General features: G+C 42.9%; 1 protein-coding gene across 1 annotated transcript in view; it reads left to right on the top strand.

The window, feature by feature from the left end:
* SNX9 (sorting nexin 9) overlaps nt 1–11,704 on the top strand; it is a 92,328-nt gene extending 80,624 nt beyond the window's left edge. Inside the window, 6 exon segments of the mRNA XM_082855811.1 lie at nt 355–432; nt 3,318–3,394; nt 4,520–4,609; nt 6,472–6,586; nt 8,671–8,762; nt 10,074–11,704. Coding sequence (XP_082711937.1) covers nt 355–432; nt 3,318–3,394; nt 4,520–4,609; nt 6,472–6,586; nt 8,671–8,762; nt 10,074–10,121 — 500 coding nt within the window. The 3' untranslated portion in view covers nt 10,122–11,704.
* The last annotated feature ends 3,344 nt before the right edge of the window (nt 11,705–15,048 follow it).

Raw genomic sequence — 15,048 nt, 5'->3', positions numbered from 1 at the left:
CAAGCTGGGGTGGTATACGTGAAAGGACTCTAACCTAGACGTCATCTTCTAAGTGAGCTCCTGGTGCACTTCGAGTTCATTCAGTGAATGAGAATGTGGGTGGTGGTGGTGTTCATAATAATAGTGTCCGCCATTAATTGAACAATTGATTAATTTAAAACTAAAAACATTAATTGAAGAAACAATCATTAATTTTTAAAAACAATCATTTTACATCAATATTTTATTAAGAATATAGACTATTTTGAATCGTTTCAAATTTCTTTTATTGTAATAGTACTTTTAGAAAATAATTGGATCTATTTCATTTTGCTCAGAGGACTAGTTAATGATTTATTCCTTTTTCTCTTTCAGCATTACCCAAGGAATATCAGAAGATAGGCAAGGCCTTACAGAGTTTAGCAACAGTCTTCAGCTCTAGTGGTTATCAAGGTACATCTTTATTTATTTATTCTTTGGGCCTTGAGTGTCTTATCCACACAGACTGGCCTCCTCAGGCTCTTGTAAACAAACAGTAACTGCAGTTAAGCACCCTCGTCAATGAAGTTTCATCTGCTCCACTGAGGGCTTTTGCAACCTCACCTTACTACTTTTGAGAAAAGCGGTGGGTTGTTATAATTTGTTTTTTCTTACTAGCTTCTTTGCCTTTCTTGGGCTCAGATAGCTCTTGTGTTTTAGTAAAACAGGCCACTATGGTATGTGACACTCTGCCCTTGCTTCGTCTCTCTGCCAAGCTCTGAAGTCAAGTCTGACTGTCAAAAGCCAGATCTTATCAAGGTGTTTGGAGGAAAAATTTTTACTGAGTAGCAAGTTCATGTTGCTTTATGTCTCTCCATAACTCATAATTGCTTTCAACTTATCCCATATCGTATGTCTTACTTGTGGTATTTTGAGTTCATTGTGCATTTCCATTGACAACACTTATAAGAAGAAGTTAGCTGTTTTCTTTTATATTTTGGTTTATGTTTTCTTAATTTGGCCTGTGGAGCAGATAGGAAGTAAAAGTATTTGCCAGGTGAGTGACACCTATTCAATTTGAGGGCATCCTATCACTTACAGAAATGATAGACTTAGTATTTTCACCATAGTGTTTATCCTGATACCCAGAGAAGGCATGTCTTTGGAGGTCAGTGTCTGAGTATTTTCAGGGAGAAGAATATTAGTCTCTAACCAAAATGTAAGATCTGGGGCTCCCATATATGAATATTTCTTGTTGGCCTGGCTGAATTGTGTCTTATAATCAGAACTTTTAGTCTGGGTGGGAGTTTAGAGGATTTGTTAGCCTGGTCCCTCATTTTCGAGATGAGGAACCCCAGGCCTGGAAAGATAAGCATATCTTGTGGCCAACAGGCACATGAAAAGATGTTCAACATCACTAATTAGAGAAATGCAAATCAAATCTACAATGAGGTATCACTTCACACCAGTCAGAATGGCCATCATCAAAAAGTCTACAAATAATAAATGCTGGAGAGGGTGTGGAGAAAAGGGAACCCTCTTGCACTGTTGGTGGGAATGTAAATTGGTGCAGCCACTATGGAGAACAGTATGGAGGTTCCTTAAAAAACTAAAAATAGAGTTACCATATGATCCAGCAATCCCACTCCTGGGCATATCTCCAGAAAAGACGAAAATTCTAGTTCAAAAAGATACATGTACCCCAGTGTTCATAGCAGCAGTGTTCATAGCAGCACTGTTTACAATAGCCAGGTCATGGAAACAACCTAAGTGTCCATCGACAGATGAATGGATAAAGAAGATGTGGTACATATATACAATGGAATATTACTCAGCCATAAAAAAAATGAAATAATGCCATTTGCAGCAACATGGATGGGCCTAGAGATTATCATACTAAGTAAGTCAGACAGACAAAGACAAACATCATATGATATCACTTACATGTGGAATCTAAAAAAGCAATACAAACGAACTTATTCACAAAACAGAAACAGACTCACACACATAGAAATCAAACTTACGGTTACCAAAGGGGAGAGGTGAGGGGATAAATTAGGACTTTGGGATTAACAGCTACACGCTTGGCTGTGTTCACTGGAAAGGCTTAGAAACAATTATCCAATCCAGTAACAAGAAGCACCCCTAGCACCACCCACATGGCGGTTTCTAAACATTATGTTCCCCTGAAATAAACGAGAGCTCCTAGCAGAAGAACTCAGATGTCAGTTTGAAGAGCCTTCCGCTGTCCAATGAAGAGAAAATTTGAGCATTAGTGAAAATAATAACTGCTGTGGAATGTAGCATATCAAATATGTTTAAATTCAGACTTTGCAATGATACTTTTTTAAAACGCTAATCTCAGTTACATTTGGAGGATAGGAGAGAATCAACTTACTATTCTGAAAACTGTAGTGAGGAAAAAGCATTTAACCTGCTCTTCCTATTGCTATACCTGAAGGTAACCAAAAAGTTGATAAAGGGAAGTTTCTCTCTATAGAAGTATTTCAACTAATAAAGAAGGAGTGATAGAAGTAGAATAGCACCAGTTTGCAGACCTGTACCAAAATAAAAGAGCTAGGCAATACAGGGAGCAGAGGATTGTGTTATCACCACCGAGACTCAGGCAGCAAAACCCATACTGTGGTACCAAGGTACACGACCTGGCTTATACACCTCCCCAAAAGAAATTTGCAAGAAAAAAGGATGGAGGAGAAAGAACTTACGTAGGAAACACATCAGCTCTATGCCATGTGGGCTGTCTTTGCATCTTGATTCAAGCAGCCAACTTGATTGGAGATGCCAAGCAGCTACACGCTGGCTGGACAGCTTATACCAGGAACAATGTTCTTTTCTTAGGTGTAAGGTTGGTATCGTCCTTATTTTTTTTTATTTTTTTGTGGTACGCGGGCCTCTCACTGTTGTGGCCTCTCCCGGTTGCGGAGCACAGGCTCCGGACGCGCAGGCTCAGCGGCCATGGCTCACGGGCCCAGCCGCTCCGCGGCATGTGGGATCTTCCCGGACCCGGGCACGAACCCGCGTCCCCTGCGTCGGCAGGCGGATGCTCAACCACTGCACCACCAGGGAAGCCCTGTCCTTATTTTTTAAAGAGTCCTTATCTTTTAGGTAAAATGTATAGATGAAGTGTTAAATGACCAGTGAAAGGGAGAGGTAGGGAGGAGACTAAAAGCTTGGCCGTGAGCCGTTAATTGGGACGTCGGGTGATGGGTAAATGGGGGCTCATTATACTATTCTGTAGATTTTAAAAGTTTGAAGTTTTCCATGATAAATTTTTAAAATAAAATAAATGAAAAGGAAATATAAGTTATAACCACTCATATAACTGTAATGATTTTCAGGTGAAACAGATCTCAATGACGCAATAACAGAAGCAGGAAAGACTTACGAAGAAATTGCCAGTCTTGTGGCAGAACAGGTATTGACATAACCCCACAATTCCAATTAAGACTTTATGCTACCTCATCCACATATTTAATTTAAAACCTGTTTTAAGGCAAAGTTTCCAAATGGCTATTCTTTTCTATCCCTGTGTATCTTTGTTAATTACATTGGGTAATAGTATTTCTTAGGCCAAGCTAAAGTGATGGATAAATTCATCATCATGAAACCTAAATATCTTCCAGTGTTGATGGTTTGAATCCATTCTCAGCCATGAGGGGCTTAAAACATACAGGAAAGCTTTGCTCAAGTCCCTGTTTGGACTCTTGCTCCGCCTGTCTGAGCCTTGGTTTCCTGGTCTGGTAAATGGTGATGGTAGCACCTACCTGGAAAGGATCTCAGGATCCAACAGCTAATAAAGAGAAAGCCCCTGGTGCGGTTCCCGGTATGGAGCAGGTTTTTGTTATAGACACATGGCTTTCATTGGAGCTTTTAATAGCCTGATTTCAATTATGTTCATCGATAACAGATAATAAGTTTCCTTAAGGGGAATAACCATCCAAGTTGTTTCAAATCCCTAAATTTAAAAACCTTTTTTTCAGATGATGACTTGAAATATATGTTTGTATGCACGTACATTCATGTGGTCATTAACTACTCTCCTGATACTTGTAAAAAAAAAAAAAAAAGGTACATTTTTAGAATTGTGCATACCACAACTATTAAAAATTAAATCTAGAAAAATAGAAAAATTTAAAGTTGCCACTTTTAATGGTTACCACATTTTTAGTAATTATTTTTATTCTCTGCTAAAATTTAGACATTAAACTATATAAGGTCTTATTTGCTCATATGTAAACGTACAGTATTAACCAGTTTTTTTTTGTCTCACAGTGTTGTATTTTGGGCCACCTCAAAATAGCTAATTTTACCAACCAACCTAAAAATTTTCTGTTTTATCATTTTCTTCACAACCTATGATGAGAGTATAGTTCTCGGGGATTATTTTCTTATAGGAAAACTAAGCTGAATGCTTGACACTCTGTAACTTAATGTAGTGCCTGGTGGATTTGGCTGTTACAGTCCTCAGATATAACAGTTTTCTCTTCCTTGATTGTCTGAATTCCTCCGCCAATAATAACCAGTCTGTGTCTTGTTACAGCCAAAGAAAGATCTCCATTTCCTGATGGAATGTAATCATGAATATAAAGGTTTCCTTGGCTGCTTCCCTGACATTATTGGCGCTCACAAGGTAACTTGATCATAGAAGTTCACAGATGACATCCCGGGTGAATCAGAACCCAGGCGCACCGCCACCTGCCTGAGGCTGACCCTTCAGTGCCCCCCAGTCAGGAGCTGGTCTCTGAACCAGCTGGAACGGCTTGGAGTGTTTATAAATAGTGAGGTCCTAACATGTTTAGATACATGGATAGTTTTTTAGTTTCTTTTATTCCGTAAAAAGATTATTTTGAGAGAACCTAAAGTATGATAAATATTCCTTTATGGATATACTTACGTCAGGTATCAAGCATAATCATCGTGGTGTTTGGTATTCAAGTCAGTGTCAGGAATGGTACTTTCCCTCATCAGTGAGACCCTGTGTGCTGGGTGGGCAGGTCCTCAAAGGTCCTTTCCTGTCCAGATGAAGTGAGTTGTTCTGTCCCCGAGCCTGACGAAGGGTCTCCCAATTAAAATCAAAATGGTCAATATCAATTTTATATGTTTATATTAATAAAAAGGAAACTATATAATTCCCATCATAAAGGTTTTTTAAAACTAAATAAAAGATTGGTTTGGGGTGTCCTCAGATTTTGATTCTTTAATTTTTCTCTTTCTTTCAGAATCTGTGTACTACTTCATTACTGTGGGTAGTTTATCAACTGTAGTACTCTAGAGTATTGTGATATACTTGGGTTTATTAAGAGATTCTCTACAAAGGCCTGGTCTGTGATCCTAACAGTCCTGGCAAGTGGGCATTTTAGCATTTGGCTTTATAATTGAAATATCATGAAGGGGTAGTATAGGTAAGTAAGCTTTATGCAACTTCAAATAGCTTAGTATAGAACTCAGAACATCTTCTTTATCCACTGATTCATCAACGGACACTTAGGTTGTTCCCATATCTTGGCTATTGTGAGTAATGCTGCCATGACCATGGGAGTGCAAGATATCTCTTTGAGATAGTGATTTTGTTTTCTTTGGATATATACCCAGAAGTGGAGTTGCAGGGAAAGTAGATCTTAAAAATTCTCATCACAAGAAAAAAAAAGTTTGTGACTCAGTGAGGTGATGGATGTTAACATACTTACCATAGTAATCGTTTTGCATTATAAATATGTATCAAATTCATGGTGCTGTACATCTTAAACTAATACAATGTTATTTGTCAATTATACTACAGTAAAACTGGTGGCGGGGGGAAAGGGGGATAAAATAAATAAAATGAAAATGAAAGTCTCAGGGAAAATCTGAGAACAGTTAGCATGTTGTAGGAGTTTGTGCGTGCCATCCGAATTCTAGGCGGGGAGCCTGGCTAATACTCTCCAGACAGTGCCAGCAAGCAGTGCGGTGAGACGGGCGTGGGAAATGTTCGGCAACTTTTACACTTGTTTCCGTCTAAGTATTAATTTAAAATTAGTTCAGTGCCTCTTACAGAAATCACAGTAAAGCTTATGATCAGCCCACTTAGGCACCAGCTTATGAAGTATTCTACCTTGTAACAGAGACACAGTGCCCCAGTGCATATGCTAGACTCACCTGGATCGGATGACTTCCTGAACCTAGTGCCTGTTTTCCCATCATGTACTACTCGTATCATGGCAGTGGCTTATACGTATTACAGAAAGAGAGCGCTGTTTAGTTTTCTGCTGTGTGGTAGCATAAAATTGTAGCTTTCAGCTAAGTTATATTTTGCAAGAATAGCAACATTTTTGTCTCCAAGTGACTTACAGGAAATTACATATAGATGCTTACCTTATGTTCTTATTTTGTGGGGACATTTTCCTATTCAGTAGCAAGTCAATTATAGAATATGTTAGCTTTGTTATATTTTAAACTAATAATTGATCTTTTTAGATTTGTTTTATTGATACCATTGCATTTTGTATTTCACAGGGAGCAATAGAAAAAGTGAAAGAAAGTGATAAACTCGTTGCAACCAGTAAGATCACCCCACAGGACAAACAGAACATGGTGAAGCGTGTTGGGACAATGTCTTATGCTTTGCAAGGTAAGAAGGAAAGGTCTGTGGCTAACTAGTGGAGATTTTTTCCTCAGCAAATTTTCTATCTTCCTTGCTGGAGAGAAACTCAAATGTGAACAGCAGTTAAATTAATAAGAACTGGGCTTCCCTGGTGGCGCAGTGGTTGAGAGTCCGCCTGCCGATGCAGGGGACACGGGTTCATACCCCGGTCCGGGAGGATCCCACATGCTGCGGAGCAGCTGGGCCCGTGAGCCATGGGCGTTGGGCCTGCGCGTCCGGAGCCTGTGCTCCACAACGGGAGAGGCCACAGCAGTGAAAGGCCCGTGTACCGCAAAAAAAAAAAAAAAAAAAAAATTAATAAGAACTGATTCAAAATATCTTCATAAGCCTGTTGTTTGCAGGATCCCAGTGTTAATGAAAAGCTGTAATATTTATTTACTTTTTCACGCATTTATGTGACATAACTATGAATGACAGCTTGATTAAACCTGTACATTTTTATTATTTCTTGGAGACCTTGAAGATTCCTTTCATAACCTTTAATATCAGCCCCTATCCAGATTAGGTTCCAGCGTTCAGCTTTCAGCAGCATGTAACCTCCCGAGACCATAGAATGTGAAGGGAGTTTGAACATAGCATTTTTGGCATAGTTTGACTGTAAATAAAGAGAAAATATTAATGTTTTGAGTGTTTTCCAGCAGATAGGAGCAGTGAATGGATTTTTCCTCTTTTGGTGGATGGATAGAACATACATGGGCAAAGGAGGAAGGGGAAGGATGTTCCAGTATGAACAAAAGCACACAGAATAATGGTACCAGATTAGGTCATTGGCCTTTGGGAATGAAACACACTTGGAGAGTATTAGGGGAAAAATTCTGGTGATTGTGGAGGGCCTCGAAAGCCAGGCGGAAGAGTCTAGACTTGCTGTGGGCATTAAGAAGCCATTAAAAGGTTTTGATGGAAAAAATGAAACAAACAAAAAAGCGCTGCTCAAGGGAGAGGGTTTGCTAGTGAGTGGGGGAGGGCACGTGCAAGTCGGGGGCTGGCGCTGGTCGGACAGCCCGACCAGAGACCTGACTCCTGCCGTCTGAGATTTTGAGAACCCGAAGAAGATGAGGTGCTAGGGGAGAGAATGAAGGGTATTTGCGGGCTTTTCTAAAGGACATCCTTCGGGACTAGGGAAGGTGTGGGAGAAGGGAAGAATGTGTGAAAGGCGTCCAGAAGTAAACAGGGAAGCCTGACTGAAGCTTTGGGCTTTGAAGCGTTTTGAACGGGGCAGTTGGTTTTGAACTTGTGTTTGGGGTTATCCAAATAAATAAACGAGAGGCTTTGTACAACTTTTATAACAACATAAAACTCAGAACAGTGAGCTTTTTGTAGGAATTTATGCAGGCGGTTGGCTTTGTAGGTGTGGAGTATAAGTAAGGGAAAAGACGGGGTGCGGGCGGGTAGGCGATCAGGAGCCCTGATAAGGAGGCGTCTCCAGAGTTGGTGATGGGGTGAGGGTGCTGAGAGGCAAAGTTAGAGACGGGATTCATTTGCTGAATCGGTACATTCAGCAAACAGGAAGGATGGGCGTGTGACCCTCTGCCTGGAGAGAGCCTGCGTTCTGGCAGCCCTGGTGCTCAACGGCACCAGGCTCCACTCTGAAGAGGGCCTTGCTCACGTCTCACTCCTCTGCCCAGCTTTTCAGAGTCCCTCGGGAGACCTGCCTGGTCAGTCTCTGTGCAGGAGGGGACATGGCAGCCAGCGGGCGCCTCGCTAGGTCCACTGTAAACAGACTTGACGTTCTGAGCTGCAGCCATCTGTAGACGGTGAGACCAAGTCGGTTTCCTCCTCAAACAGGAGTTGCCATTTGGGTGATTATCTGTATTGGGCTTTATAGGATTTTATTAACGTGCCAATCAACAGTAATTGTCCATCTACTGGAAAGCGTTGTTTGCCATTAACTGTTCAAATTGTTTTTCTAGGCTCTTTCTAGCATTTTGTCAGGAACTGTCACGGGCCAACCGGATTAAATCGTTGATGATTAATCATAACCAAGCAGAGACACCAGTTGTGGCCGTTTGAAGTCTGGGGGGCACTGACTGTTGTCTTGGTTTTGGTTGTAGCTGAGATGAATCACTTCCACAGTAACCGGATCTATGACTACAACAGCGTCATCCGCCTGTACCTGGAGCAGCAGGTGCAGTTCTATGAGACGGTGAGTCGGCCCTGCTCCCAGGCCTCTGTGCACACGGGGAGGGCAGGGTTCCTGCTCACGTACGTTGACCCTATGAAGTTAATCTGCTTGTATTTTTTAACCCTAACTAATAAACCAAAGGTGGCTAAATATTGGGCAGGGGTTTTTCCAATCTCTTTTAATCAAATCCGCCTTTTCCTTTGAGTAACACTGGGTTAAAAGGGGGTTTATTTTTTTAAGAAGAAGATCATTGGATGCTGGTTGTGAGGCCCCAAGAAGCCCTTATTGTGTGGTCCCTTTCCCTCCCTCCAGCCCCTCTCTGCACAGGGAACACTGTGAATGAGATGAGGTCACCCTGCCGTCCCTGCCGGCTCTCAGCTGGGGAAGGAGCCTGGCACCATTGCAGGACAGCACAGACTGGCTTTGTTTGTGAGTGAGGTTTTCGCAGTGTACGAGAGGAATCTCAGAAAGAAAACGAAAATGAGAGGGAGGGTGAAACCATAGATATTTTCACTCAGGAACCAGTAATGAAAATGTTAACTTTTGTGCCTCAGCATAGCAATTCTGTTATTTACCAGAGTGTACAGAAAACAGAGATCTGGCATGTATTGAATAAATGGAAACTCAGACATCGAAGACAAGTTTTGTAACTTACACAGGGACCATGTGTTGGCTGCCATGTTTCTTACTAAGTTTTCCACTGTTTCCGTGGTGTCGTCTCATGTATGTTCAGGGATAATGATAGGCAAGCCCCAGGCCCACATCCATGCACGCGTCATCTTACCTTTGGGTGGACACTGCCGCACGTGTCTCTCCAACAGTCATTCTTGGAAGGGAGCTGTGGCTGATGTGCTCTGTGCATATTGTCCATTGCGTGTTGGAAACAGTTGGTTTCAGAGACGAGCTGAAGGCGCATCCTGTCTCCACACTGTGTAGCAGCAGCTGGGCCCCGTGGGGAGCCGCTCGTCCGCCGAGTCTCAGGAGTTCACAGGTGTCCGCGAGGGCAGGGGAGTCTGGGCCAGCACGGAGACCAGATCCCCCGGATCCCTGGAGGACAGGCGGATGGTCTAGGAACGATGCTGCACAGCGTGGCAGCAGCTGCGCTGTGGGAAGGAAGGAGCGGGGCTTCCTGCAAGCCGGGCACCACCGTGACCGGGGTTTAGGAAGGCCTGTCCACTGCCCGGAGGCTGGGTTGGTGCTGGAGAGACTCGGGGCATCGACCAGGTCAAGGATTTGAAACTTCTGCCATGTTTAACTCAGAAGACGTGGAAATGATAGAGTGCCGTGAAGTCACGGCGGGGGGTGTCTCACAGTTGTTCTGTTTTTCACCAGATTGCGGAAAAGCTGAGGCAGGCCCTCGGTCGCTTCCCGGTGATGTAGAACAGCACGAACGTGAAGAAACGCCGAAGTGCTTCCTTCTGACTTGGGGCAACGCAATTTAATTTTCTCCCTCCATCATCCAAAAAGAAAGAAAGAAAACCAAAAAGAAATAGAGTTGGAAAAAACTGCGTTTCCTTTAAGCGCCTAAATGCATCAATGCTTTAGGGATAGTCTTTTGTTCACTTCCACATCCATTATTTAAACCAATGGAAGGATATTGTCTATTTTTGGAAAGTACTTAAAGTTTGTCAGAATTTTGAATGGAAAATTAGGGGTTTCCCCAAGGATATTTTACATAAAAATGTAATCGATGAGTCACCCACGACCTTCCAGTTCTTACCCAATGTCAGATAATTACTAATTGCTTTCTTAAAAATAGGAAATATGCCAGAGTAAAAAATATATATGTTTGTATATTTTTATAACTCTTTTCAGCCCTTTGGGATTCCTGTCTTATTTAGGAAGATCTACACGCCTTTCGCTGAGATATTTATGACTCAAGTGCTTACATTTCCTGGAGAGAGAAAGCAAAGAGGGGCTCCCGGGGCTGCGGCCCCTCATGTGCCCGTGACGCACGTGTCCCTTCAGAGGACAAAGCTTGGCCGAACCCCGGGATCAGAGCTCCTGCGCCCACTACCCTAAGTGCCGTCTGCTGGGAGGAGCGCCTCCCTCCTCAGGCTTCTTCCCAAGCCCCAGTAAGGCTGGAAGAATTCACCGAGAAAGCTGGGGACGCCCTCTGCCTCTGCTCCCGGGGAAGGAGCGGCCGTGCTGACCCTGCACCCGGGAGGGCCGGCCCTGTGGGCAGACGTACCTCCCGAGCTTTCCACTCATTTTTAAGTCTCGAGGTGTTCGGTGAGACCTCGTGAAACATGCCAGGGAAAGCGAGATTTGCCGCCTGATCTGATTTAGACTAGCGGGCCAGTGGGAATTATCTGAAAAGATAAAGCACAGGTTAGCAAACCTCTCCCCGCCCCCCAAATGGAAGGAGTTTAGGGGCTGAGGAGGGTGGCAGCCCACATAATGTGCGGTCATCCTGAGCTTTTATGTTTGAGAAAAAGCACAGAGCGATGTTATTCCCGACTGTACCCTAAACTTCAGACAGAATTTTCCTGATCACTAGTACTTCCCTTAATGGCATAAAGCCAAACAGGATCTTTGCAAAGCGTCAGCTTTAACTCTGGACACTCGCAGACACGGTCTCACTCCTGCAGATGTCGGCGTCCTGCACAGCTGCCTTACTGCATCCTCTCCACCTGCTTTCACTCTTCTGACCTGATAGTTACATGATAGAAAATGGAAATTTTGGGCCAGCACAAATAAAGTGAAACCAAAAAATAAATACCAGAGGAAATCAAATGAACAGGAATATGAGAACTTCTTGCTCTTCAATATCACGGGTTTTTTGTTAATGTTTTATAAGAAATTTTCCCTACTTGGTTTTTCTTTTATAAAATCTCATAGAACAGTGTTTATGTTACAGCCATTTAATGTATGTACAAATTGTAAAGAATATGTATAAATGTTTTACACAAATGTAAGAGCATGTAGAAGCCAACATATAAATAAATTGTTAAAAAACTGTACAGTAAATTCTCAAGCACTTTTTCAAAACACTTTCTGGTGTTTTCGTGTGATTTTTTTTTTTTTTTGATAATTGTTTCTTGTTGCCGGCTGCTGAAAAGAGTGCAGGCAATGAGTTTTGCCCTAAAACTTATTGCTCTTGACATGAATTAATAATGCTAGTTCCTTAAATCAGAGTTATCAACCTGGGAAGCATGTCACAGTCACCTGGAGAGCAGTAAGAACACTGCTTACTGCTGCCCAGTGTGTTAGGGTTCTCTAGAGACACAGCACCTACGAGGTGTGTGTATTCATTCTTTACGTGAGGTTTACTTCTCTTGGTACTCCATATCTTAATTCTGTGGTGTAAATTCCGTCACCTTGTCCTTCAGGGGTGTCCAGGGAGGGGCTGTGGCTCTGCAGCTGTCCTGGGGGGGCGGTGTCCGCACATCGGGCAGAGCCCAGGCCCGTCTTCTCTTCCTCGGCCGCTCATCTCGGGGAGCTCCCCGTGAGGCCTTAGGTGCGGGCTGGGAGGAGAAGGCAGTGTTGCGGGAGTGGGGGCCGCGGCATTCGGCCACTTCCTCGTGTCACTTGAGCCTTCAGGGCCTTTAGCTGTCACAGAAGAGCTTTAATTATAGAATAATTTATAATTTTTATAAATCTTGACAATGTAAAACTAGTAGATAAATGTCTGGAGAGGAGAGGTAAAGGCATGGTGGAGGAAAAGGTCAGTCCACTTGTCGATCGCGTGACAGTGGTTGCCCATCCCCAGAAGCACCAGGTCCAGGACGTCAACCCCCTGTAAGGTTTGCAGGTGTTGAGGTCACCAAGAAACATACAACTCACACAGGCTCTGGATGGAATGTAAAGAAGAGACAGAGTAAGACCAGCCTCAGTGATGAGCGTTGGTCCCCATGACCAGTGGGGGATGGTCTGTACCCACCCCTCTACTGCAGCAGGTGACGGACTCCAACCCTCCTCACTGGGAACAGCTGGAGCAGTGGGACTGGCCAGGCGATTAAGCAGAACAAAGAAGCACACGTCCAGCCCGGAACAGGGTGAGATATTCCTGAGTAAAGAGGCTTGCCCAGGCTCTGAGGGCTCTTTATCTCCATGTATGGCGATGTTCCAGGCTCACTCTCTTGTGGCCATGCAGGAGTGGAAAGACTGTGCCCGGGAGACTCTGCCTTTCCCCACACTCCTGTCCACATCAGCAGTGGAGGGACTCGAGAGATCCTGTCTTAAAGGTTGGGAATCCAAACTATGAATGTCCATTGTTTAAAGTAGTAAAAGCACTGGAGTGACTATGTTTATGGCTGAGTAATTGCTGAGTGGAACTAATGACAATAATGAGGGAGGAAGGTACTTTTTTCCTATGTGTGTTTCTTAATGTTTTTCAGCCTGTTTGATTTAAAATCCTTTTCTCCAAGAAAGTAAGAAGAATTTGAGTTCCTTTCCCAAGGTCCTCTTGCTCTCCAGCTGGCTTTGCCAGCTATGCCAAGAATGCAGAGTCCTCATTGCTTTTCACCTAGCCTGATGGTCAGCACTGTTTGCAGCGAACAGCCTTGGTGGATGAGGTAAAGGTCTTCTAGGAAGAAGAGCAGGTGTTCCTACTGCTTGCTATAAAATGCGGGTTTCCCAAGCTCCAGGTTCCTTTCCACAAGAAGGCGTCCCTCGGGCGCCCCCTAGTGGCCCCTGATGGACTTGCAAGGCAGGAAGGGGAGAACCAGCCTGTGAGCTGAAGCTCCCGGGCCGGCTGTGCCGCTGGAAATTGAATTACCCATTGTCTCTGACTCAGGGGTTTCATTCTTATGCGGGCATCCATGAAACAGCAACAGACTAACTAATTTGCTTGTAAATAGAACAAAATCAAATCCCAGACCCAGCAGTTACTTCTGTAAGAAAACTTTTTTTTAAATTTACTGAAGTATAGTTGATTTACAATGTTGTGTTAATTTCTGCTGTACAGCAAAGTGATCCAGTTATACATATATACATTCTTTTTCATATTCTTTTCCATTATGGTTTATCACAGGATATTGAATATAGTTCCCTGTGCTGTACAGTAGGACCTTGTTGTCTGTATATTTTATATACAGTAGTTTGCATCTGCTAACCCCAAACCCCCAGTCCATCCCTCCCGCACCCATCTCCCCCTTGGCAACCACACGTCTGTTCTCTATGTGAGTCTGTTTCTGTTTTGTAGATAAATTCATTTGTGTCATATTTTAGATTCCACATATAAATGATATCAAATGGTATTTGTTTTTCTGACTTCACTTAGTATGATCATCTCCAGGTCCATCCATGTTGCTGTAAATGGCATTATTTCATTCTTTTTTATGGCTGAGTAGTATTCCATTGTATATCTAAACCACATCTTCTTTATCCGTTCATCTGTCTGTGGGCATTTAGGTTGTTTCCATGTGTCAGCTATTGTGAATAGTGCTGCTATGAACATTGGGGTGCATGTATCTTTTCGAATTAGAGTTTTGTCCAGATATATGCCCAGGAGTGGGATTGCTGGGTCATATGGCAACTCTAGTTTTAGCTTTTTGAGGAACCTCCATACTGTTTTCCATAGTGGCTGCACCAATGTAAAACATTTTTAAAAACAAAGAATAAGAAACCCAATCAAAAAATGGGCAAAAGACCTAAACAGACATTTCTCCAAAGAAGACATGTAGATGGCCAAGAGGCACATGAAAAGATGTTCATCATTGCTAATTATTAGAGAAATGCAAATCAGAACTACAATGAGGTATCACCTCACACTGGTCAAAATGGCCATCATTAACAAGTCTACAAATAACAAATGCTGGAGAAGGTATGGAGAAAAGGGAACCCTCCTCCACTGTTGGTGGGAATGTAAATTGGTGCAGTTGGGAACAAACTAAAGTTTTAGCAAAGCAGAAGGAGATTTTTCCCCAGCTTTATTGAGCTATAATTGACATATAACCTTGTGTGAGCTTAAGGTGTACAACGTCATGATTTGATATGTGTGTATATCTGCAGGTGATTGCCAAGCTTAGTAAGGTTAGTGAACACATCGATCACCTCACATAGTTATACTTGTGCGTGTGTGAGGTGAGAAGTTTTAAGATCTACCCTCTTATATAGCTTTCATACATGTAACACAGTATTTTAACTGTACCCATGCTGTGTGAATGCTGTTGACAATGCAAAGGCCAACAGTGGGCGAGGTTGTCCGAAGGCCATTAAACCTCTGTGGAGAGTTTTTAGCTTCTGAGTCAAGAGCAAGTTCAAAGGTCTTTAGGTGGGAATACACATCCGTATCCTTAAGCCAAAAAAAAAAGTGATAAAGTTCAATTAAGCAATCAGTTTGTAGGATTTTCAGAACTCTTTG

The sequence above is a fragment of the Leucopleurus acutus genome, assembly GCF_964270905.1.
Source record: "Leucopleurus acutus genome assembly, chromosome: 15".
Classification (NCBI taxonomy): Eukaryota; Metazoa; Chordata; class Mammalia; order Artiodactyla; family Delphinidae; genus Leucopleurus; species Leucopleurus acutus.
Note: the sequence above shows the minus strand (reverse complement) of the source record. Positions and strands in the feature narration are given on the sequence as shown.